The sequence below is a fragment of the Pinus tabuliformis genome, chromosome 4_1 (assembly GCF_031772625.1).
Source record: "Pinus tabuliformis cultivar Carrire ecotype Pingquan chromosome 4_1, CPIR1, whole genome shotgun sequence".
Classification (NCBI taxonomy): domain Eukaryota; kingdom Viridiplantae; phylum Streptophyta; class Pinopsida; order Pinales; family Pinaceae; genus Pinus; species Pinus tabuliformis.
Window position 1 is genome coordinate 806392307 of NC_142303.1, and position 26359 is coordinate 806418665.

Genomic DNA, 26359 nt, shown 5'->3' on the forward strand with positions numbered 1-26359 from the left:
TGCCAGTTTGTGTTCTCTTACATATTTTCACACAGTCTTTTATGAGCATTTTAAGGAATTTTGTCCTCCCCTGCCTCCAGCTGAAAAATGTTGTGCATGTTTTGAAGATTTCTTCCAATATCTGGAAAATATTTATGGGGATGAAGAATGTATGGATGATGAAATTAAAGAAGCCCTTTGTGAATTTTCATCCCAATGTCAAGAACAGAAAATAGAAGAGGTTTGTTGCCCAGATATTCATGAAGATTCCTAGCAAGCAACGATTTCTGCAGCTGAAGATGAAACTGATCAGACAGAGGTCGATGAAGAAATGCAGCAGGTTTGTCCTCTTGAGCCTGATCAACATATTCAGCAGAATGTTAATGATCAAGAAGAGGAGAGCAACGAAAAAGAAGGGGTTGTTTTAGAGCCTCTTGCACATGAAGATCTGCCTCCAGGTTCAGAAAATGAAGAGTCTGCTGAAGAAGAGCAGGTTGTCCCGGATCCTATGGATGTGCACATTATTGTTGTGGATAAGGTGGTTGCCTCAATTGAAGAGGGCAAGATTAATGAACTGAGTGTTCCCATTTCTCTAGAACAGAGTCCTCTTACCGATCATCAGGTGAAGGTAACCAATTATGTTTTTGAAGATTCTTTTGTTGGCCTCTTGGAACCATTGAAAGAAGAGGTTTGTCATCCCATGGCTAGTTTGTTGCAAGATTTATGGAAGCTTGTACTCTTTATCGATGTTGGTTTTTAGAATCAGTTGAATTTTGAGTTGCCACTCTCTTTCTTCTTTTGTCTGCTCAAGGAAACTATGAGCAAAACTCAGTCAAGTAGCCATTTGCTTGATTGGCTACATTGGAGAGAAGAGATCACTTAGTGTATATACTTTCAGCAGGTGTGGACAACCATCATCAACGTTTGACGCCCATGGAGAAGGACCTAAGACTTTGGTGATGTGTTGTCAAATTTCTGATTTATTTTAAAGTTTTCAGCTTTGTTATTAGTTAGTCAGTCGAGTTTTAGTCTTTTTATGTTTGACTCCATTGCCCAATGGTTTTAATAGGCTACTGGTTTGCAGTTTTTGTTCTTGGCACCTCACTAGGAGGTTGACATCCCCATTGGAGCCAATGTTAGGGTCATTAATTTTCATCGTCAAATGTATTTTGCATATCCTTTAATTTTCAGTTTTTGAATAAGTCGAGTCTATGACCGCAACTATTGTCATAGCCTCAAAGGTCACTGTCCGACATCGTCAAATTTCTGTCATAAAGGGTTCACCAAAAGCATGAAAGGGTGTCAAGTCGATGGGAGTCATGGTCGCACATTCTTGTACAATCAAGTCGAAAGGGTTATGTGTTAGTCGTATATTTATCATAAACGTTCCATTGATTTTATTACAGTCAGAGTTTTGATGGTCAAGAGATATGGTCCTTAAAAATATCCTACATCTTATTCCCTATTCTTATCTACCCTTGCTTCCCTATTTTTACAACCCATTTCCCCATAATACCACTACCATTTCCCATACTCATAATATGACTCGACCCTCATGTATAACATGCAATTTCCCATGCTTTTATGCTCATGCCAAATCAGGTGGAGCGCTCTAACTCATCAGTTCAAATCATCATTGTGCTACAGGACAAGACAAGAGGTAATTCAAATCAGAATGCCGCCTTAATCTTATGCACAGTACCTTCATGCTAGTTCTGTGCTGATCTACCATCAATTCAGAAGACCACATGTTGATCCCCAGTTAGTAATTGACAAGAAAAAAGGTTGCACTTACTGTGGAAAATTCGTTGCGCACAAGTGCTACCCAACCTGGTCACTACACAAAATACCTTGTTTTAGTCATCATTTTGAAACGTTGTTTCCGACCACATGGAGCCAAATTTCAAAAAATTGAAAGAGGTTTTTCTCAAGAATAGACCAAAGAACAATAACCTCTTTCAGTTTTTTCACAGGTGTCATAGATCAGGATATTCGAATGCATCTTTAAGGCCTATTTTTTGGACTGTGTAATTTCCTATTTTAGCCATGATTTTGGGGAACCATTTCCGAGGAGTTGGGAAGAATGTGAAGAAACTGAGAGAGGTTTCTCTCTAAGACAAGTTCATCTACAAAAAAGTATCTCCATTTTCACACAGGTGTTACTGTTTGGGAGCTACAGGTGTCGCTTGGAGTCCCTTTTCCGCAATTTATGCTAACAAAATTCTGCAATTTTTGGAATTCGGTTTGTGAATGAGGAGAATTATGCATACATTCTTGTAGTTTTGGATGTTGCTGGTATATCACAAAACCTTAGATGATTAGCTGAAACCATATTGTTTGATCTGAAGGCGGGACAAGAGAGCAAAACACAATTTTGAAATTTTCACTACACAGGTGTTGTGTAGCTGCTGCGCACATGCTTGTAATGACCTATCTATAAATATAGAGAATGCAAGAATAATACCAGGCATACGATGCATGCATATGATAGCTACATATGCATGTGTCGCATACACCGCACTAGTATTTATATACTAAATTAACTACAAGTATTAAATATCATGACACTTCTTCGAATAGAGGTTCTACTCATCCATCAACACCCATATTGCTTAATGTATCATGATTAATGGGTAAATACTAAAAGAGAGCTATATAAATTATATACTTCAGATTATTAATAAAAATTATATTAATAAATTAATAAAATGATTAAAAATATATATAAGAAATTAATTAAAAGGGTACTTAGTATAATGTTATAATCTTAATATTAAAAAGTACTTTAATAAATCATAAAGAAATATAATTAATTAAATTATAAATGAAATAAATATATACGTGACCATAACAGAGATATATATGATACGTGACATGGAAGGTGTCACCAAAAGGCTAAGCGGTGGGCTGTTGGTGGAAGAGCGGCCACCGCCAAGAAACCAGATAAAAACCACCGAGCAGAATTTTAGAGGGAGCCAGAAGGAAGGAAAAGAACGGAGGAAAGGAAAACTGAAGGAGGAAGAACATCATAAACTGAAATTATCCACAGGAAGAGCGCGGATTGTTCTGAGGTTTCTGGGCACGAGGGAACAGTCTGCTTCAACTAAGAAGCTTACTGGACTGAGTAGTGAGGATCTGCTCAGTTTGGCTGGGTGGATTCAGTCTTTTGGTAACCGAAGCAGAGTAGCTGGAGACATCAGCAACCGCAAGTGCACAAGTAAGTACCTTCTTTAATTCTGTTAGTTAATTTTGTAAGATTTCAGAAAATTAATTATAGGTTCATGATAAAAAAACCCCTTTACTATATTTACATTTGTTTTACAGTCCTTAGATTTGGTATCAGAGCCAAGTTAAAACCCTTTGACCTTACAGGCCTTACACCCACCTGCGTTTTCCTGAATTTTGACTTGAATAATGGTATACAATGGTATTACTGTTGTAAATCCTTCACTGCCCTGCCCTGCCTGTATTCGATTTATAAAACTTAAGTTATTCCTTACTGGTTCGTGGAAATTGGTATTTACACATAATAAACCCGCAAATATATACAATCGCCGCAGCAAGAGATCCAAGCCATCTCCCAACAGGATGTGGCGTTGATTTGTCCAGGTAATATTGAAATCTCCGAGAGAAAACATTTCTCCATCTGCCATCGCCTGTAATCCCCTCCATAGCACTTAGGGTTCTAAAGTTTTCTGGCTCCTTTGTCCAGTCCGAAGGGTTTGTACGTTGATTTCCCTGTGATATTATCAATTTCGTTGAATTTTCTGGGGTTCCGCCTGTTTGGACCGAGATTGTGATATTTGTATATGGCCCACTCCGGAGCTACAAGTGCTCGAAATTGAGCTCCCAGACTGTCGTTAACTGATATATTTGTAGCCGATGGAACCCGCAGACTTCCTTTGTAATAACGCAGTGTCTTACCGCTAAATCAGGGCCACACTGACGCCATAAACCCTTGCCGTCCGTATTTCTCGCCTTCCGTTCACCATTAAAATTGCCATTTGACCGGCTTTCCAAACTGTATCATATAAATTAAATCTTATATATTTTAAAGTTTTGATATGTATTTTAGTGGGTCGAACCCACGACAAACCATACAACAACGCAGCGTTCAACCGTTAAACCACAGCGGACAGTCTCGACCAGCGGTGACCTGCTCTTCGGTGCCACCCGACGTATGGACCCGTGGCACTATGCCTCAACACGCATCAGCAGTTTGAACTTGCGGGGTATGCATGTAAGTCGTAGCGCTGGAAGCTGGGGGTGTCGTGTTCAATCCGCACCGAAAAACATTATATAAATTAATTATAAATTAAATCATATAAATTTTAATTATAATAATCAAATATTGATTTGCGACCTTCGAATCCACAGGAAAACGACGATGTTAGATACGGTGGTGGTAATTTGTATACAACGGCGCATAGTGCCTTGGGTACTATCTAGCTCGCTTTCTCTTTCAGCATGAAAATCGACATGAAATACCACCGCCCTTGAATGCGCTGACGGTTGCTATAATCCAAGTCAGCTCAGCGTATATGCCAAGTCTGACACATAGTTCCATTATTTGCTGGCCACTCATTCCTTGACAACTAATCAATCGATGTGTATCAATATTCTTAGTACCAAAATAATCCACGTCAGCTCAGCGTAGATGCCAAGTCCGACACATAGTTCCATTATTTGTTGGCCACTCATTCCTTGAAAACTAATCAATCGATGTGTATCAATATTGTCGGTACCATTCTTTCCATTGATTTTTAATATTTCTTTCATTAAATCACGCATCCAAATAATAATAAAAACCTCCCGTCATATATTTAACTCAACTCAAGGTTCAGAGTTACTAACAATAATGGTGCGGAGTATTTACTAATTACTTAGGCTGAGAAACACTAGTCTATTATTATAGTAGAGATGAATAAAACAAAAATAACAAAAAAAATAATAATAATTATAATAAAATAGAAATAGAATAGTTTATTTATAGTTTATCTCACAATCCATGATTTTCTCCAGACGGAATTGACGTGGACATTACCTCTTCAGTATGTAACGTCTTTGTCACCATCGTTAACGTTTTGGAATCTATTTAGAATTCCAGCACACAACTATGAAACCGACGAAAATTAACCTTCATTCACTATTTTCAGTTATAGACGTTTTCTTCTCTCAGCTTGATGTATTTTCCATCATTAGGATAAAGATATAATATCTGGAGTAAAAGGCAGCAAATAGTTGGCTTTAGAATGCTTCATATTGTTGTAAATGACCTAAATTCAGAGAAATAAGCTCACTTTGACCTTGCTTTTTTTAGACGCCACATGCCCAATGATATATAGGCACCTATGTAACCGGATTCGTCCAAACCCCCTGTCGAATCGAATCCTGCGAATCAGATACGATTCGACAGGAATTCGAATCCCAAAACAGGATTCGACGTGTCCGTACAGGATTCGTACGAATCCCGTACGGGCACATCGAATCCCGATTCTGGGATTCGAATCCCAAAAATATGACTTCCGCGGGTTAAAAACACGTTGTTCTTTTTCTCATTCACCTTATTTCTCATTTCATTTTGCATAGTTTGAGGTTGTAACCCTATTCTGCTCAACTGAAAGCAACCATGCAGAAAGTAAACACACACTTCAAGACTTCTGAAGACAAACTGCTCTATATCATACTTCTCCATTGGGCTATGGGGTCCTTATTCACTACGTTGATGCAAATTCAATTGATTTGCTCATGTGTAAGCAAATTTCCAATGATATCAAGTAAGCATGTGATAGCTTGACAAACCTGGTTGCATGCAGCCTTCTGAGAAACTAAAAGAACATAGTCTATGCAAAAAAATTCCATGGGCAATTGATACTTATTGCTACAAACTAATAGCAAGCTAGAAATTTTGACTTTTGGAACCCTTGAAACAGAAGACTCCATCCAAATTCCAATGGGGTCATCACACTCGCAGCGAGATGATAGTGGAGAATTTGAATTGAAGAAGATCTCCAAATAAGCTGCTGTAGGATCTTGAGATAGGTCAAGAATGATGTCTTCATGATCATCAAATACCTCTGCTTTTGGTTCAAGATAACTGAATTCAAGGAAAGCAAATTCTTTACCATAATCTAATAACAATTTTTTGCTCTCAAAGATATGTTTGCATATGCTCCTCATAATGAGAAAACTATAGTTGTCAGTGTGTTTATCTTACTATCTTGTAGTTGTAAGTTGTCTTTCATTTATGAATTATGAATCATGATTTATGTGACCACTGACATGTATTTGAATTTTGTATGTACTATGCATGCTATAGATGAAGATCTATGTTTGAAATCAATGAATTTGTATCATTAATTAGAATTTGTGTAAGAAATATCTAATTTTTAATATATATATCTATATATATATATATATAACGAATCCTACGTGTCCTATTCCGAGGGGTCAATGTGTTCGAATCCGACACTCGAATCCCCGAATCCTACGAAGGGATGTGTCAGGTGACTTAGATAGGCACCAGTATTCCTTTCCAACCCTTGATGAAAATCATGAACCAAATCATAAACTTTTCTTTATTCCTGGTTGGAATGAAATTTGGAATAATTTATTTTATAAATCAGAATTATTAATTCATCCCTTGGGGCATAAATTTTCCATTCATTGGTTGTTTGAGATCTAGAAACTTATACCAGCAAACTCATAATTTTAGATTTTGATTATAACCTAAAGACTCCTTTTGGCTGCTCCAAAAAAAAAAATCTGCACTATATTGTTTATTTTCTAGGGAGCTTCAGAAAATTAAACTCCTAGAATTTTCAGGAGGTCGAGCAGGTGAACGTGCTGAGGCATGGTTAGAAGGAATGAACAGATGTTTTAGATTAAGAGAATATTCTTCTTCTGCAAAAACAAAAATTGTTGTATTTCAATTAAAGGAAAGTGCCTTAATTTGGTGGGGAAATCTGGAAAAACAATTGCACATTACATCAGATAATGTCCCTTGGGAATTGTTCGAGGAAAGATTCCATGCAAAGTATTTACCTCCATACTTTCAACAACAGCGAGCCAGAGCCTTCCATACATTAGTTCAGGGTAATAAAATAGTGGAAGAATATGGGATAAGGTTTATGGAGCTTGTAAAATACATTCAGTACTTAGATTCTGATGAACGTCAAGATGAATGCTTCATATTTGGGTTAAATCCTCGCATCAGGGCCTTGGTGAGCATGTGGAAACCATCATCAGTCGCTGAGGCAGTAGAATGTGGTCGTTATGCAGAAGAACACCTAGGGGAATCAAAAAGGATGTAGGGCCAACAGAACCTTTACAATCAAGATTTCCAGGAAAGACTCCCCGAAATTTCTTTAGGGGCGATAGATCAAAGCCACCTTATGGTAATAGATTTACCTCAAGAAATGTAGGAACAAGAGTTCCCATGGTAGTTAATACTATAGCCGCTGAATCATCAAACACCAGTCCACGGACATCTCGTGGAACTACCAATAGAGGAAGAAATTCGAGAGGAAGCAACATGAGAGGACGAAGCTCTTTATCTAGAAATTCACGTCCTGATTCAAAAGGATCAACGCAGGTTAATTGTTGGGGATGCGGAGGACCGCATTTTCAACGTGATTGTCCAGAAGCTTCATCAAGTATATTGCATAGAACTGGAAAGGAACCAATATCAAATAATCAAGGTAATCATAGAATTCATGCAGTAGTCAACAACGACCAAGCAACACATCAATCCACTGTAGTGGAATCTTCAGATATTATTAATGGTATAAAACTCAAAATCTTATTTGATACTGGTGCCACAAATAGTTTCATTTCGTCATATGCATTAAACAAATGTGGGTTGGCAGCTCGCAGACAAAATGATTTTAGACAGGTAGAAATGGCCTCAGGAGAACTCCAATCCATAGACTTAAGTGTGGATCAACGCAAAATTGACCTAGGGGTTTGTACGACTGAACTGAAAGTTTATGTCACAGCCTTAGGAACTTATAATCTTGTCATAGGTATGGATTGGCTAGAAGCTCATCAAGCTTGGGTAGATTGTTATGGGAAAAGAATTCTAGGCATAAATGATGAAGGAGAAGTGATCCAAATTCAAGGAATCAAGAGAAAAGTATCTTTACGTTACATATCCACAATGAAAATGAAGCGTTGCTTAAGAAAAGGTTGTCAGGCATATGTAATTCAAGAAGTAAGTAAAGAAAAAATACCATCCTTAAAACAATATCCGGTGTTAGCCGAATTTCCGAATGTATTTCTAAAGGAACTACCAGGATTACCCCCTGTAAGAGAGCTAGATCTCACTATTGAATTGAAACCTGGTACTCAACCAATCTCTAAAACACCTTATAGAATGACAGCTCCAGAACTTCAAGAATTGCAAATTCAATTGAAGGAACTATTGGATATAGGACATATTCGACCCAGTATATCACCTTGGGGTGCTCCTGTAATTTTTGTCAAGAAGAAAGATGGATCCTTAAGATTATGCATAGATTATCAAGACTTGAATCGAGCTATAGTAAAGAATCGATATCATATGCCTCGAATCGATGATCTTTTCGATCAAATGAAAGGAGCTGCTGTCTTTTCAAAAATTGATGTTCGATCAGGCTATCATCAGCTAAGGATTTCTAAAAGTGATATTTCTAAGACTGCATTCCGAACACGTTTTAGACATTATGAATTTACGGTGGTACCATTTGGATTAACAAATGCACCAACAGTATTCATGAATCTTATGAACGGTGTTTTCCGCGAATATCTTGATCAATTTTTACAAGTCTTTTTAGATGATATTCTCATCTATTCCAAGAATAAGAAAGAGCATGAAGATCATTTACGGATAGTATTGTCCTGCCTTAGAAAACATCAGTTGTATGGAAAATTATCCAATTGTTCATTCTTTCAGGAAAAGATTCATTACTTAGGTCATATCATATCAGGTGAAGGGATTTCAGTAGACCCTGAGAAGGTAAAAGCAATCATGGAATGGCCAATACCGAAAAACGCACATGAAGTACGAAGCTTTATGGGTTTAGCCGGTTACTACCGAAGATTTGTGGAGGGATTCTCCAAAATTGCAAAGCTGATTACAACCCTTCAACGTAAAGTTGTTAAGTATGAATGGATTGAGGAATGTAATAAAGCATTCTCTAAACTCAAAAGACTACTAACCAATGCACCAATCTTAAGAATCCCTGATATGGACAAAGATTTTACGGTATGTACTGATGCATCCAAACAAGGGCTGGGTGCAGTATTGATGCAGGATAGACGAGTAATAGCATATGCCTCCAGAAAGTTAAAACCTCATGAAGAACTCTATGCTACTCACGATTTAGAGTTAGCCGCTGTAGTACTAGCTTTAAAGATTTGGAGACATTATCTAGTAGGGCGAAGTTTTACGCTTAAAAGCGACCATCAAAGTCTACAATATTTGTTCACCCAAAAAGACTTAAATGCTAGACAAAGACAATGAAGTGAATTCATAAGTGAATATGACTTTGGAATATCATATATTAAGGGAAAAGAAAATGTAGTAGCAAATGCTCAAAGTCATATCATATATTCTCTCTCATACCTATCAAAGTAGACTTAAGGCAACGAATACTAGAATATCTCATAAAAAATAGTTGGTATTTAAAGGTGAGATCTAGTCTTGAGGGTAAAAAGGCAAAAGAATCTAAGTTTGAAGGGTATGAACTAGAAGATGATGGAATCTTATGATTCCATGGAAGGATGTATATTCTTGATAATAGGGATCTTCGAGACACTATCCTTAAAGAAGCCCACAGAGCAGTGTATTGTGCACATCCTGGAGTAAAGAAAATGTATGCGGATACCAAGAAACTCTTCTTCTGGTCGGGCATGAAACGTGATATCGTTCAATTTGTTGCAAAATGTTTGGAATGTCAACAAGTAAAAGCAGATCATTGTCATCCAGCGGGTCTCTTACAACCTCACGACATTCCTATGACCAAATGGAAGATCATTTATATGGATTTCATCACTGTACTACCTCTTACTTCTCAAAGACACAATGCCATTCTGATAGTAGTGGATAAATTAATGAAAAGCACACATTTCATTCCCGTAAGAGACACTTACGAAGTTGTCGACGTAGCTCAAGTATTCATAAATGAAATTATCAGATTTCATGGAGTACCTAAGAAGATTATATCTGATAGAGATTCACGATTCACTTCAAGATTCTAGACTTGCATGCAGTCAGCCTTAGGAACTCAACTAAATTTGAGCACAACTTATCATCCTGAAACCGATGGGCAAACAGAAAGGGTAAATCAAGTACTTGAAGATATGTTGAAAATGTATGCTATGGATCAACAATCACACTAGGAAAAGTACTTATCCTTAGTCGAATTCGCATACAATAATAGTTACCACAGTTCGATTGGAATGCCTTCATTTGAAGCATTATACAGCGGACCTTGCAGAACACCGTTAAGTTGGGACAGGTTAGAAGATCGAGTGATAATAGGACCAGAATTAATCCAAGAAATGGAAATGCAAGTAAGACAAATTAGACAACGGTTAAAGAAAGCACAAGATAGACAAAAAAGTTATGCTGATGCTCACAGAACTGATAGAAAATATGAAGTATGGGATCAGGTTTTCATCCGCATCAAACCAAATAAAAGTACTATTCAATTCGGAAAAGAGACAAAGTTGTCACCCTGATTTATTGGACCATTTAAAGTCATGGAAAGAGTTGGACTTGTCGCCTATCATCTTGCACTGCCACCTCACTTGCATAAAATTCATAATGTATTTCATGTATCTGTATTAAGACATTATGTAGCTGATCAATCTTATAACCTTCAATGGAAAGAACTGCAGGTATCGGACGAAGGAATCATATCAGTCGAACCATTACGTATACTGGAACGTAGGGTTCGACAGCTCAAGAATCGTCTAGTAGACCAAGTTAAGGTCCAGTGGGACAAGTATAGTCCTGGATCAGCTACTTGGGAAGATACAGAGAACATATGTCAAAAATACCCTAATCTGTGTCAATTTTGAAGAACTTTAAACTATGTTTTGTATATATTTACTTTACTGCAAATCAGAGACTCAGAACCATTTTGAATGATCATATATAAACGTGAATTTTTATGACATAATATCTATTTAAATTCCACTGGTACATGGATACCAAGACGGAATATGTTATTGATCTTGCTAAATTATAGTTGTCAAAGTAAAATTTAAAATATTTAAGTGATTTTGCTTCTGACGGGAATTAAGATATTATAATTATGTTTTATTTATGCATATCAATATGATTGATGAGAAAGAAATCAAAGAATAATTACATTTTAATATGAAAGTCAATAACATGAATAGAATATGGCAAAATATGTTATACTGTAGTTGACATGTGTGAATTATACATAAGTTATTTGTTTTTGAATATGTTAATGCACATTTTATAAATGCATGGACAAGTGTTTATGATTGCAGATAATATCTGTTACCAAAATGACCACGTGATGACAGAAACCTCAGAACAATTAAGGCTCAAAGAGATTCTATGATAGGGTATTAACCCTAATTCTATTGGGAGGGGTGGAGGTGTTGCCCACCGTTTATCCTCCGAACCCTGGAGTCATGGGAGGACTGTGCGAATCATGCTCCCCTAGACGTGTGATGATGACTGTCGGATGCCTACTGGGAATCAGGTTTGTATAACTGACGTTGTCAACCTTAGAGTTTATGAATGGTTAGGTCAGTAAAACTGAAGCCACGACATACTCCAGTAGAGGACGGATAAGATGGGAGCGAAAAAGATTAGGAAGGATAGGATGATTTTAGAATAGCTTGGGAACCTGGTTAGGGCAAGGCATGACCATTAAAATTATAAACCTAGAAGTATTCAAAACACCAATTTTATAGTATCCTTACATTAAATAAGAATTTAACCTCGATTTACAATCCTAAGAAGAATGTACTAATTGCTATCATAAGTAATCATATAAAATAAAAACTCTAACTTCGGGACGAAGTTTTCTGAAGGGGGAGTGTATGTAACGACCTATCTATAAATATAGAGAACACAAGAATAATAGCAGGCATACGATGCATGCATATGATAGCTACATATGCATGTGTCGCATACACCGCACTAGTATTTATATACTAAATTAACTATAAGTATTAAATATCATGACACTTCTTCGAATAGAGGTTCTACTCATCCATCAACACCCATATTGCTTAATGTATCATGATTAATGAGTAAATACTAAAAGAGGGCTATATAAATTATATACTTCAGATTACTAATAAAAATTATATTAATAAATTAATAAAATGATTAAAAATATATATAAGAAATTAATTAAAAGGGTACTTAGTATAATGTTATAATCTTAATATTAAAAAGTACTTTAATAAATCATAAAGAAATATAATTAATTAAATTATAAATGAAATAAGTACATATGTGACCATAACAAAGATATATATGATACGTGACATGGAAGGTGTCACCAGAAGGCTAAGCGGTGGGCTGTTGGTGGAAGAGCGGCCACCGCCAAGAAACCAGATAAAAACCACCGAGCAGAATTTTAGAGGGGCCGGGAGGAAGGAAAAGAACGGAGGAAAGGAAAACTGAAGGAGGAAGAACATCACAAACTGAAATTATCCACAGGAAGAGCACGGATTGTTTTGAGGTTTTTGGGAATGGGGGAATAGTCTGCTTCAACTAAGAAGCTCACTGGACTAAGTAGCGAGGATCTGCTCAGTTTGGCTGGGTGGATTCAGTCTTTTGGTAACCGAAGCAGAGTAGCTGGAGACTTCAGCAACCGCAAGTGCACAGGTACCTTCATTAATTCTGTTAGTTAATTTTGTAAGATTTCAAAAAATTAATTACAGGTTCATGATAAAAAACCCCTTTACTGTATTTACATTTGTTTTACGGTCCTTACAACGCTGCACATAGGTGGATTGGATATTTTGAGATGGCTAGTTGTCATACGATGTAAGGAATGGTTCATTGCCTACTTAGAGGTCTGCTCAGCACCCAGCCATCCGCCAAGTTGTCCTCCAGCACACAAGAAACCATGCCAACACGGAATTGTTGCGCAGCACAGCATAAGCTGCCTTTTCTATTTTCATCATCAGTCCGAGATTTCAATGTCAGGATAAGATCTTGTGAGATAAGTTTGTTATCTAGATAGGTTGAAAGCATAGGTATAAAGTAGTTTTTTATGTTTTTCTTTAAAAGACAGAGATGTTTTTTAATGTTGCTTTACCTACTTTTTTATGAAAAAACAATGGGTTGCTAATTGTGTGTGTTCAATCCATTTTGAATGGATAGATAATACATTGAACCTACTCATGAGATATCTTTATGATGTAAATGTATTTAAGATAGTGATGGACAAGGAAGAAGGGGTTAGTTGGTCGATTGATGGAACCAGGCTTGTGTATGTGATCCTATTTTATGAATAAAATACTTAGTGCAAAGTTTTTTCCAGTTACTTGGAGAAGACACTTGAGAAGTTCAATTTTTTGGCAGATTGATTTCCAGAGTAACAACAGTTAGGTGCCGGAGAGAGAGCCAGTGAGATCGAAGCAGTGAGAGGGGCAGAGACAGTGAAGTCGAAGTAAGGGTTCCAGATCCGGTGAGTGCATTTGCAGAGAGGCAGAGGGACCACGCACAGGTTGACACAAAGCAACACAGTAGCCTCTAGAGGCAGTTTTGTTTCTACTGGGGAAAGACCAGTTTCAGTGCCAAAAGTTGAGCAGAGGTTCCGGAGGCCAAGAGAGACATTTTCCCAGACAACAGCAGACCAGACGACTTGAGGATAAGATGGTTCGAACTAAGTGCAAAAGTGACTCCACCAAGGTGACGCAGTAGCTGCGCAGAGCCAATGTGCATTGTGGACGACTCAATTTGAGTTGAGGTCAAAGCCTGGATTTGCCTGTGGAGTAAGGAAAATTTCTCACTAGATTTTTCTTGTCAGTTTTTCTCTGTAGGATTGCCAGTTTCGGCATCCAGTTGTAGTCAAATTATTTCACTATTTCTTAATATTAAAGGAAAAATTCTCACTAGATTTTTCTTGTCAATTTTTCTCTGTAGGAATGCCAGTTTCGGCATCCAATTGTAGTCAGATTATTTCACTGTTTCTTAATATTAAAACCCTCGGCTGCTGCACCAATTTTCCCAAGTTGGGTTTTTCCGAGGACTTTTGTCCAACTATAATTGTGTTATTCTATGTGTGTGCTAGCATTTCTTCCAACATTTATTCTTCCGCAGTTTTATTTGTGTAGGCTGCAGTGTGATTTATCTAGTATTTTTTGTTGCAAACAACAAATAAATTGTTAACTAAAATGAACAATTAGGAGAATAATTCCCAGTTGCTGCAATAGGATTCTGGTTGGGGAATTTTCACACTCCCTCTGTCTGCTAGAATCACTTCCCCAGACAAATGAAATTTTCATGATTTCTGTCACTGGAAAATTGAACTCTGTCCATCGATTAGCATTGCTTGGCTAGGCATTGTGCAACCTTTGAAAAAATCACCGTGTTGCTCCCTCTAAACAGTAAAATCTTTCCTCTTCAACTTTGAGCCTCTTGTCTATCAAATATTCTCTGATACCATGTGAAAATTCCTTGAAATGCAACAACTCGAAATAATTCTTCTAACTAATAAATTAATTATATCGTTTATTTTGTTTACAAAAAACTAACGAATTATTCACACTACAATTTCTTCACCATAAAAAATATTGTAGAAGAAAAAAAGATAGGAACTAAGAAATGCTAGCATACACACATAAAAATGACACAATTATTTTTGGACAAATGTCCCCGGAAAAACCCAATGCGGAAAAACCGGTGCAGCAGTTGAGGGTTTTATTATTATGCAGCATTAGAAATTCAGAGTACAATAAAATTACGCCAAACTGGCATTTCTATCTGAGAGAAATACTCGAAAAAATATCTAAGGGAATTTTCCCTCCTACACGAGCAATCTCAGCTCAATCTAGCCACTCGAACTAGCTCTCCTACTACCTCTGTGTCACCTCTACGCAGGCCTGAATCCCGCTAGCTCGGAATTAGCTCGCATCAGCTATTGACTGACTGTTGTTGGTTTGGAAGCCTCTAGCTTGGCCCTCTATAAATCTTCCCAACCACTAGCACCTGAAACTGCCACTGCTCCAGCTAAATCGAATGCTCTCTTTGAGGCTTCTGCGCAGCCCCTATGTAGCCTCCTGGAGAAATAGTATAGCCTCATTAAGGGATTTTTGGGGTCTAAAATGGGCCTCTTAAGAAAAACGTACAACTGAAATAAACTTTATAAGAACCAATAGGATTCAAGATGATGATGTCAACCATGGATGACAATTCACCATTTTTGGAGTAAAAATATTAAAAAATAATAAAATAATAAAACTACTTTTTCAACTCGTATTTTAAATTTATCTCCCTAAGGTTTTACTCAAATTTCGAGCGGGAGTACTCGTTGGATGAAAAATTTAATTCCTCATCCAAGGAGTACCCACTTTGCATACTTTCGATGGACCCTGCTACATGAAAAATGAGAAAAACATGAAAAAGCGTGATTACAATCGAAAGTATTTCTCATTTTTCTCATGTATTTCTCATTTTTCGTCTAGCAGGGTCCATCGAAAGTATGCAACATGGGTAATCCTTGGATGAGGAATCAAATTATGCATCCAACGAGTGTTGCCGCTTGAAACTTGAGTAAACCCATAGGAAGATAAGTTGAAAATACGAGTTGAAAAATTAGTTTTTTATTTTTTCCCTCTAAAATTTGATGATGTAATCAAATCTTATTTTATTATTTTATTATTTTATAATTTCCTTAGGAGGACCATTTTAGACCTAAAAACTCCCCTAATACCTATATCGACTCTTTCGGAACTGGAAACTCCTTCGGAAATCTACCATGTTGCCCCTCTGCCACCTACTACTCGACCTCTGACTTGAGCTCTCCAACTGAATCACCTGCACTGGGAAATCGAACTATCTAGATCACTAAGTATCTGCAACTTCTACCCATCAACCTCTTCTTATAATCTCCAGTTGAGATTTCAATGACCACAATCAAAACTCAATTGATGGTTGACTTCATCTATAAGTCGATCTGTGTGAGTTCCTAGAGAATTCTCACCTTTTTCAATTAATTACTATTAATTAATCGATTTCCCTAAGTTCGACTTAGGCATTTTCTAATTATTGATCAATTAATGTTAATCGAGTTATCTCTCGGTGGAATTTCCATAAACGATTTCTAGGTTTTGGAAAACTAATATGTTTTAGCCTCTCCACAAAGTTTGAGACTAGTATACCATTCGATGCTACAAAAACTAACAAGATGAAATGGAGATGCCTTGTTAGTAAGAGAACCAAGACAGAAATAAAAATAAGTCCTCGAGTCGGAGATCTAAATCTCTAGGAAAGTTTGTAAAGGTATGTCAAAGATGTGGAAAAGAAGGGTATTACAAGAAAAATTATGGATCTAAAATTCTTGAGAAAGGGAAGGGATTTGAAGATGCTCCTTCAACAAAAGCAAAAACCTCCTCAGATGGAGGGTATGTGTACTTGGCTTTTTCAAGTACACATGTAGATCGTGAGGCATGGTTGGTCAACTCAGGTGTTGAAAATTGTATCCATGGTCGGCATTTCCATCAATGAAAATTAAAGGAATAAAAGAAAATTAAAATTGCAAATTTGAATTTATAATTTTCCCTCCAAAATCCTCGAGTTGACCTCATATTAACTCAAGTCGGTTGGGCTCCTAAAGGCACCCATTCAACCCCCCTTAGAATTTTATATAAATGAGATGGTTCTCCTCATTTGGCACATCAAATTTGTCTTGTGCATCTCTTATCCAACGAATTTTAGGAGGAGAAAAGGAGGCTGAAATTCTGAGGAAGGAGTATGGGACTTGGCTTGGCATATTTGTTATTCTTGGGCATTGGTTTGATGGTATTTCTGATGTATTGATGTATCTTGAACTCTCCCCTCTCTCTCTCTCTCTCATAAGGAAGAATTTTTACATTTTTCCCTTGTGGGTTTTGCCTTGGCCTCCAGCCTAATTTCTGTGTCTTTTGTCTCATGGTTTCTTGGTTATTTCTTTTATTTCTACTGTGATTTACTACTGCTCTTTCATGCTTATGAATGAATTTTCTTATAACTGCTTGATGATATAAAATATTAATGCTAATAATGAATGGATGAAGTTGTGATCTGTATAAGTAAATTTATTGTAGAATTGCCTTAGTAAAATTAACATGGTATGAGAGTTGGGGGGCATTGAAGAGCAAGGTTTGTTCATAAGACAAATTTGTGACTTGATCGAAGTGAAAACAAAGGATACAAGGCCGAATTGTCTTAAAAAGGCACAGAGGGTAATTTCAGAGGGCTATTTTGATTGGCCGAATTTTGTGGTGCCATTCAAATAACATGAAAAACTTTATATAGACCTCATTCATCCTTCATCAAGTGCATTCGACTCTCTCCAACATTCAAGACAAGTTTGAGCATGCAAAGGTCTTTGAAGGAGCATATAAAGGTCAAATTAAGCAAGAAGTCTCTTCTCTCTTTTCTCGTTGAAGTCTACAACATCTTGTTATTTGAAGTTTGTGGCATAGTTTCGAATATTGTGCAAGCTTGATCCAAACTCTATGGCACCTATACGAAGTCTGTAGCACATGTCTGTGATCATCTGTGGTTGAATGAAGGTTGTGACGTTTGAGGTTTGTTGCTTTGGCCTAAACCCTAAGACATTGATCTAAATGATTTAAGGTCTGATCCACATGATCCAAGGAAAATTCATTTGATCTGAGGTCTAATCAAAGGTATGATCCATTTGATCTAAGACTAATTCATTGATTCGAGGCTAATCCATTTGATCCAAAGTCTGATTTGAGGTTTGTTGCAATTGAGTTGAGTCCTATCTGAATTCTGTGACAATGATCTGAAGCTTTGTATGCAAGACCTCTCTGTGATATTTGAGCTCCTATGCCAGAAAGGCCTATTCCCTAGACTATGTGATCTTGTGACTCAATGAAATGCTATGAAGGCAGTAATCTAGTCCAATCACTATTCAATATTATTTAAGGTAAAGAATTAGAGTCTTGTGGCAATATTCTCTCTCTATCTCTCTCTCTCTTTATATATATATATATATATATTTCATGTGTAATATCCCCAATTTTTATTTTCCGCATTAGAGACGATTTTTGGAAGAGGAGGCAGTTCCAGCATTAGGACTTAGGAGGAAAAAGGGAAATCGTAGCTTTAATGGAGAATGGGGACCACAAGGAGAGAAATTTGACCAGACCCAAGTAGCAATTCGCACTAGTGAGAAGAGAGAGAAAATGGAGGGGTGCGAATTAGTGGAAGGTGGGGACCACCAAGGGAGAGAGATCCAACAATTATAAATAGAGCTTGGGGGCCTCCATTTGGCATCTTTGATCATTTTTACAAATCAACTCTAGTTCTCTTGAGTTGTTTATCCAAGACAACCCGTGTTGCTTAGCACAAGGAATTCCCAAGTAGGAATTCCAACCTCTGTTTCAATGGACTTCGAGTACCACCCTAAGGAGGAATTTCTTATCTCAGTGGGAGGTAAATCTGCTAGAAATTGTGGTACCTTTCAGCCCATTTCTCAGTGAGTTCGATTTCCAGGGAGGACGCAAGAATCAAAATCGTAACACTGAGTTGGGGCCGACAAAAGGGTTATTTTGGCTTGAGAATTTAGCAAAAATTTCCCTCAAGTTGGACTAGCATTTGTGGATATTTTTAGGACTGGAAGTTGCAACTTTTGTGAGAGCCAAATATGCCACTCTAGGACCTACGTAATACAGTAGCAGTAACACTGGGTAAAATTCGTGGGGTTTAATACTTCATGCTTGTGTGGGTTTTTAGGAAGGGAATCCACTCATCTCTCTGGAGGTAATTTCCAGGGTTGTTCTACAGCAGATTGAGGAAAACCAAGTGCTAAATCTAGCAGCAGAATTGTGAGGGACACAGTTTCTGCGAGGAAGGGTGTAGCACCAAAATTGGGTAATTCTGGGAGGTCGGAATTAGGCCAATTCCTTTTTGGGTTTTGTCAGTTAGGGGTCAGGAAATCTGCTCCTAATTTTGCAGAGTTTTTGGAGTTTTGGTGCCCCAAAACAATAGGATTATTTGGCAGCCAGTTAAGAGCTAAGTCACCAGGTTCGGCAAATTTAATCCTTCGAATGCAAAATTCGTCGAACCTCAAAACAACTCGAACAAATTCATTTATGTTCGCCGAATTTTATGTCGAACACGAACACGAACTTTATGTTGAACACGAACACGAACTCTATGCCAAACACGAACACGAACTCTATGCCAAACACGAACACGAAAAAATTCGATGGAATTCGCCAAAAATTCGTTGAAGTTCATTTCAGGGTTTTGTGGTTCAACATTTTTTCATCATTTATAATTATGGTAAGTTTGGTAACCCTAATGAACTTGAGGCTAAAGCTTGGTGACACTCGAAAATCTACCTCACTCACAGTCACACTCGCTCACTCCACCACCAACCGTTGAGATAATCGGGCCTTTGGGAGTTGGATAACTAGCCACCGGGAAGTTGGATAACTAGGCCATTGGGCCACTGGGGCATTTGGAATCATTGAAAAAATGAGAAAGGTTTTTGATCCGATTGACAGACTTTTCTAATGGGAACAATAATCAATCTTCTTCATTAATGTTTCTGTCAACCAACCCATTGAGAGGGTTGAATCATCGGGATGAATAATGAATTTTTGTCTAGTTCAGTTAATAGAATTCACTAACTAAAACAACAATTATTTTTTTGTCAATTTATAGTTCTATTAATCAGCATATAATTCCATTGTGATGTATTGTCGGCAGAATAATTTGTAATTGTCTGTATAGATTTAGTGAAACTTAGTGGTGATTTTTTGCTTTTTATGGGGTAATCTACATTATTTATTTGAGAAGAACTATGGCTAAATGTGTTTTTCAGCCTGCTTAAACTTAAATTGTATATAATATTTCAAATTTTATATGTCGAATTTTATGCCGAAATTTATCAACAAAATTTTAGATGTCGAACTTTACTCGAATTTCAAGGTTACCGAACTCAAACACGAACATGGTGACTTAGGTTAGGAAAGTGAGCTTAAATTTTGGGTCCTACGTGATCAGTAAAAGTTTCCCAAATCCTTTTTGAGTTTTTTTGGGTTTTTGGTGGAGATCTCAAGATTAATTTGGTGGAATTTTCTAAGCACTTTTGGAGGCTCAAACAGGGGTTTCTTCCAGCGAGAAGTTGTAGAATTTCCAAGCCCAGTGCAGAACATTGAGAAGTCTTTCCTCTACATTCGGGTAGCATCTTTCTCACCTGGGATTGTTTAGCTTGCTTTGGAAATCCCAGGTGCACACATTTCATGCATTGTACTCTTCTCCATATATAATAAAATGGCCGAATTTTGGCACAGTTCCAGTGTAAATTATGGGTGTTTGATTGTTGTTTAAATATTTCGATGTTGTATAGTATTTCGCTTTGTTTATCACTATTATTTCCTTTTTGGAACATTACAATATGTGAGCCATTTTGTAGTGTGTTCTCCTATCTATGATATGCGAGCTCCCATCTCTATTGAGATCATGTGAAATTTATTACACTAAACTCTAGTCCGAATTATGAAACATCATTCGAGCTACCTTTGTGAATAAAAGTGCAAATTCTGAGAGTTAAGATCCCTAAGTCATAAAAGGAGCCAAATATATTCTATGAAGCCCGAATTTCTAATCTCTCTATGGCACTTATAATGTGTGGCTTTCTATGGCATGATATGTGAGCTTTCTTGTCTGAAGTTGTTGCACTATGGAAATTTTCTCACCTGAGGAAGTCTGAGCCTCATCAAGCTTCTAGCTCTTTAATCTTTGTGCCTCATCTCCATGGTATATTAGGCAAATCTGAGTAATATCAAATCAAAATCTCTATGGCTCTTTATTCAAAAGGAGAATGTGATGATCTGCATATTGACGTACTTACTGAGTTCATCACATATATATATATATTAGACCTTCAAATGACATGGAGCTATGTTGTAGTTCATTTACTGTTCATGGAAGAATTCTGGTAGAAAGTGAGTTAGGGTAGTAGAGTGATTCTGTTAGTGTGTGATAGTATTGTTTTTGAGTTAGAAGTGTGATAACAAGCTGTGTAATTTCAAGGAATGTGATTGCTGCTACAGATTTCTAGTGCGCTGTCTTGAATTTCCAGATTGCTATTTATGTAGAGATAATCTTCAGTTTTCCACCAATTTGATCTAGCCTCATGATATGCAGTGTGTGCACTCTTGAATTTTCCTTATACTTTCTTTAAGCAAATCCATTGTTTTGACAGGTGTTTCCTGATCTTTACGTATTAGTTGTAGGAAATGGGAATTGATTTTGTAAGTGCAGATTTGTTTAACATATCATGACAAATTAACAAAAAGAGGTCACAAAAGAGATGGCAAACTCTCTCTAATGCAAACAGTTCATTTGAATACAAAATTTTGAGTGGATGGTGCTTCTAAAGCACCAACATTTAAAATGAGGCTCAATAAAGCAAATATCTTTGATCTGTTTTGTGTTCGATGTCAAAAGAAGAATTAATGAGGCATGTCTTGTGGAAGTGTCCAATTTCCAGGCCCTTTTAGTTATCGTTTCAAGCAAAATTCACCTGCCAGTTCACAATGACTATGCCTTGGCAAGGTCCCCCCTTAATTGACACTTGGAATATCAAAAATTGTTGCATTGAATTATGGCACACAATACAACTGTTTGTTATTGCTTTCCTTTGGAAAAGAATATGCACACCAAATTTTCAAGGAGACAAGTCCCACATACAATTGAGAGAAACAAGTGCTTTTAGAAACGATTTAGCAATTCATGTCAAAACTAGAATTCATATGTTGATAAGGATATATACTCCTTTTCAGTTGGAGCAAACACCTTCCTAGATTTCTTAAGAGGATCTTCATGTAACATGTCCATCTGTTGCAACTCTAGCGTCCATTTTAAGTAACATAAGTTGCATTTTTCAAAAAGCAAAAAGAATATGAGAATCCATATATTATTATACCTTGTGAATCAGAATTGAATCTGGGCAAGTATCAAGTAAATTAACAATGCTTTTTGATATACTATCCTGATGCGTTTGGATAGAATCAGCACAGCTCTTGAGTAAAGCCATTAGAAAGGAAACAATCTGCAGTCAAGAAAAGAAAGCCATTAGTACAAATTTCAAATAATTGGTACTGACTGATGAATCTAAATGTAAACACTGAGGTTTAAAATTTATAACATTTTGATAAAATATAACTCTCTTAAATTTATTCTTATTTTCTACAAAATGAAAATATAGTTTTATTAAATTCTTATATGTTAGTAACTTTTTACATCCATGAGAATCAGAAACACAAAACTGGAAACTATAGCAAACCAGTGCCCTTGCCAATCTTTACAATCTTAGGATCCTGATCTGTGCCAATGTTTACTTCAAGTTAACCCCCACCTCAGGATCAATTTTACCTTCATTTTCTTTTTATTTGCATCGTGTTGATTTGGGGTAGCATTGGATGTGCTCTAGCCACAAAAATTGGTGAAGAGGCTAAGGCACATGAGATCTCCAATACCCAGAAAGGGTTTGGGCAGATTCTAAACAGTTTGGGAGATATTAAAATAATTAATATTTTTAATGGCGTCCCTAAGTCTAAACTTAGCGAAAATAAAATATTAATGTGAATTAATATAAAATTGTGTTAGAATGGTCCAAAAGTCATGGATCAAGCCAGATCTAATCTTAGCTATTGATTAGGGACTTAATCTCGGCCGTTGATTTGTCAACAAGAAAAGTATAAGAGGAGACTTGAGGGTCACCTAGAGAACACACCAAGAGATCAAGATTTCCACTTTCTGGGGCTTGGTTTGCTGAAAATGTTGAGAGAGTGATCAAAGTTGCAGTCGAGGGGCAGTGAATATAGAAGTAGAGAGGCAGAGATAGCACCAAGAGGATCAGCGCAGTAGCCGGAGAGAGGGATGCAGAAGCAACCAAGGGTTCACGCAGAGTCATCCAGGGCTCACGCAAAGGCAGCCAGGAGCTGCCCAGTGCCTCAAAGGGCCAGCATGGGTGACGCAGAGGGCCAGAGGACTGACGTAGTTCTGCAGAGGCTGACGCAAGCCAAGACAGAGTGACGATGGGTTAACGCTGGGCCAGAGAGAGGCTGACGCTGGGGTTTCGTGGGGCAGATTGGAGCTATGGAGCTACCGAAGTGTTTATCCCGGGTTTTAGCCATAATATCTGCTTCCGAGTAGAGAGGTACTACTGTCGAGATTTTTCTCTGTTGGGTGAGCTGGATTTGGCACCCAGATTGTATTCTGGAACTGCTTAATAAATCAAACACTCAGATAGTTGCACCGGTTTTCCCGCATTGGGTTTTTCCTGAGAGATTAGTCCAAAAACAACGGTGTCACTTGTGTGCTTGTTTCTATTTCCTTCGGTTGATGATCTGTAATGAGTTGAGCATGTACTTGTATTTCTTTCTAGTATTTACATGGTAAATAACTTGTTAATTAACAGAACAAGTAGGTAGGAATAAATCAGTAAAGTGCATGAAGGGTTTCTAATGTGTCAGACTTAGAAATCCCAACATGGTATCAGAGCATGGTTGTAGATCACAAGAGAACTGAGGACATCAGCCAAGCAGAGCAACAACAGCAGAAAACAGTTGTCCCGAGTGACAAAAGTTGTTCCTAGCAAAGTAGCAGCAAGGAAGGGGTGATGTAGTGCCTACGTCATCAAGATTGAGCCAGGAAGAGGCAGTGCAGAGGCTGAGGGAGGCAAAGGCAGGCTCATGCAGAGCCACGCAGAAACCAGGAGGGCTGATGTAGTTAGCTGAGGAGGCTGATTTGCTAGTACCAGGATTGCGCAGAGCCTAGGAGCTCTAATCTTCAATTTGCTGGGGTTTAGGAGGTTATGGGTAAGTTGCAGAGTGGAGCTGGTCACTGTGTGGTACTGTAGTCAGAACAGTACCTAACAGGGCAAGACCAAGGAGGAGGGAGTTGCTACCAAAGGTTTCTAGCCAAGAAATCTGGATCAATGGTGCAGCGACACTAAAGATCAGAGTGGGGGCATCTCGACATTGGCAGAAGGGTTTCCAGGAGGGAAATCGAGGCTCAGAGGGGGTCATACCGAGAACTTTTAGGAGGGAAGTAGAGGAGCAGCGAGATGGCGGTGAATGGGGTAAGAGACCAGGATAGACTAGACAAAGCCTCAAACTTCGTAGTCTGGAAGGTTAGAATCCTATCCGTTCTAGACAAGAATCATGTCAAGCACTTCGCCTTGAGGATGATAGCTATCCCAATTGACCCGGCTGATAACGACAAGTATGAGGAGGCAATGGCGAGGGCCAAGAGCATCATCCTTGACGGGGTCAAGGACCATGTAGTACCACATATTGCCGAAAAGGAAACAGCAAATGAGTGTGGGAGGCCCTAAAGAAATTGTACCAGCATACTTCTATGTAGAGAAGGATGTTACTAGAAAATCAATTGCGATCATACCAGATGCAGAAGGGAGAACATATCAACCCCTTCCTCGATCAATTGAAGGAGATCCGGGATTAGCTGACTTCCATAGGGGCCACACCGGATCAAGAATTGATGGTGAGAACAACCCTGAACGCAGTCTCAAGAGACTAGGAGGTGTTTGTCCAAAGCATAGTGGGCAGAGCGACCCTTCCAGATTGGGAGGAAATGTGGGCTTCTCTTCGCCAAGAAGAGATCAGAAGGCTGAGAAAGGTGGGAAGCAGCAGCAAGGGGATCAAAATCAAGGAGGAGGAGGAGGTGGATGCTGGCCTAGCATCTGGGGAAAGCAAGAGAAACGGAAGAAGAAGGACCTCTCCAAGGTCAAATGCTTCCACTGTGGGGAGTTGGGTCATTATGCGACCCAATGTCTAAGGAAGAAGAGCAAGAGAGAGGCCTCCGAGACCAAGGCTGCGCCAGCGAGGGCAGAGAAGGAAGTGGAGACAAACGATGACTATGCCATGAGTGCACACACGCTACTTGAGCGGAAGTGGGGAGACATCGAGCTGTAGTCAAGCGGACTACAGGTGATAAGGGGCTGGATCCTTGAGGTACCCAACCTCTCGAATTATACCTGGCTATGGGAGCCTCGAAGAGGAGTAGCAGTGCTAGTGGATGTCAGTAGAGACAGATGCAGATGGAGTGAGAGAGGGAGCTACAATGCAAAATTCCCAGGACAGCGTGAGGCAGCAGTGTGAGAAGCAGGAGAGTGTTTCACCAGTGCACGATGGCATAGAGAGGTGTGCAACGGTGCGATATGCACAGAGTTGTTGCAGCATCGTAGAGGTAGAGAGGGAGCACTTGTCAGTGACAGAGGGAGCTTCAGCGTCAAGAGTGTTTCTAGCCTGACGAAGATGTCAAAGTTGGGAGATCAGTTACTTACTTCTCAATAACTGGGTTGCAGTGCAGTAGTTACCAATGGTAGTGTTGTGGCTAGCACGACGCAGCATGATGAGAGGGGTTCCAGTGTAGATGCAACAGTGGCAGTGGCAAGACCATGGGCAACAACACAGATGCAGAGGGAGTTGCAGTATGGATGCAGCAGTCGCAGTGGCAAGGCCACAGGTAGCAGTACAGGATGCAGCAGTGCAGAGGATGTTGGGCAGCAGGTCTAGCATCAGCACAGGGACCGATGTCGAATGATCAGGGTGATGCTTAGTGAGGAGTATTGCTAGAGAACAGTCCTCGCTAAGAGGGAGTGTTGCTTTGGGGTAGCATCGAATGTGCTCTAGCCACGAAAATTGGTGAAGAGGCTAAGGCACATGAGATCTCCAATATCTAGAAAGGGTTTGTGCAGATTCTAAACAGTTTGGGAGATATTAAAATAATTAATATTTTTAATGGAGTCCCTAAGTCTAAACATAGGGAAAATAAAATATTAATATGAATAAACATAAAATTGTGTTAGCATGGTCCAAAAGTCATGGATCAAACCAAATCTAATCTTAGCTGTTGATTAGGGACTTAATCTCGACCGTTGATTTGTCAACGAGAAAAGTATAAGGGGAGGCTTGAGGGTCACTTGGAGAACACACCAAGAGATCAAGATTTCGACTTTCTTGAGCTGGGTTTGCTGAGAAAGTTGAGAGAGTGATTAGAGTTGCAGCTGAGGGGCAGTGAATAAAGAAGCAGAGAGGCAAAGATAGCACCGGGAGGATTAGCATAGTAGTCGGAGAGAGGGACGCAGAAGCAGCCAAGGGTTCACTCAGAGCCAGCCAGGGCTCA

The 26359-nt window shown here is 38.4% G+C and overlaps 1 protein-coding gene across 1 annotated transcript in view; it reads right to left on the reverse strand.

Annotated features, from left to right (window-relative positions):
* LOC149178671 (uncharacterized) overlaps positions 1-26359 on the reverse strand; it is a 396993-nt gene that overhangs the window by 317884 nt on the left and 52750 nt on the right. Inside the window, exon 4 of the mRNA XM_089422194.1 lies at positions 22134-22259. Coding sequence (XP_089278320.1) covers positions 22134-22259 — 126 coding nt within the window. The remainder of the gene's footprint in view (positions 1-22133; positions 22260-26359) is intronic.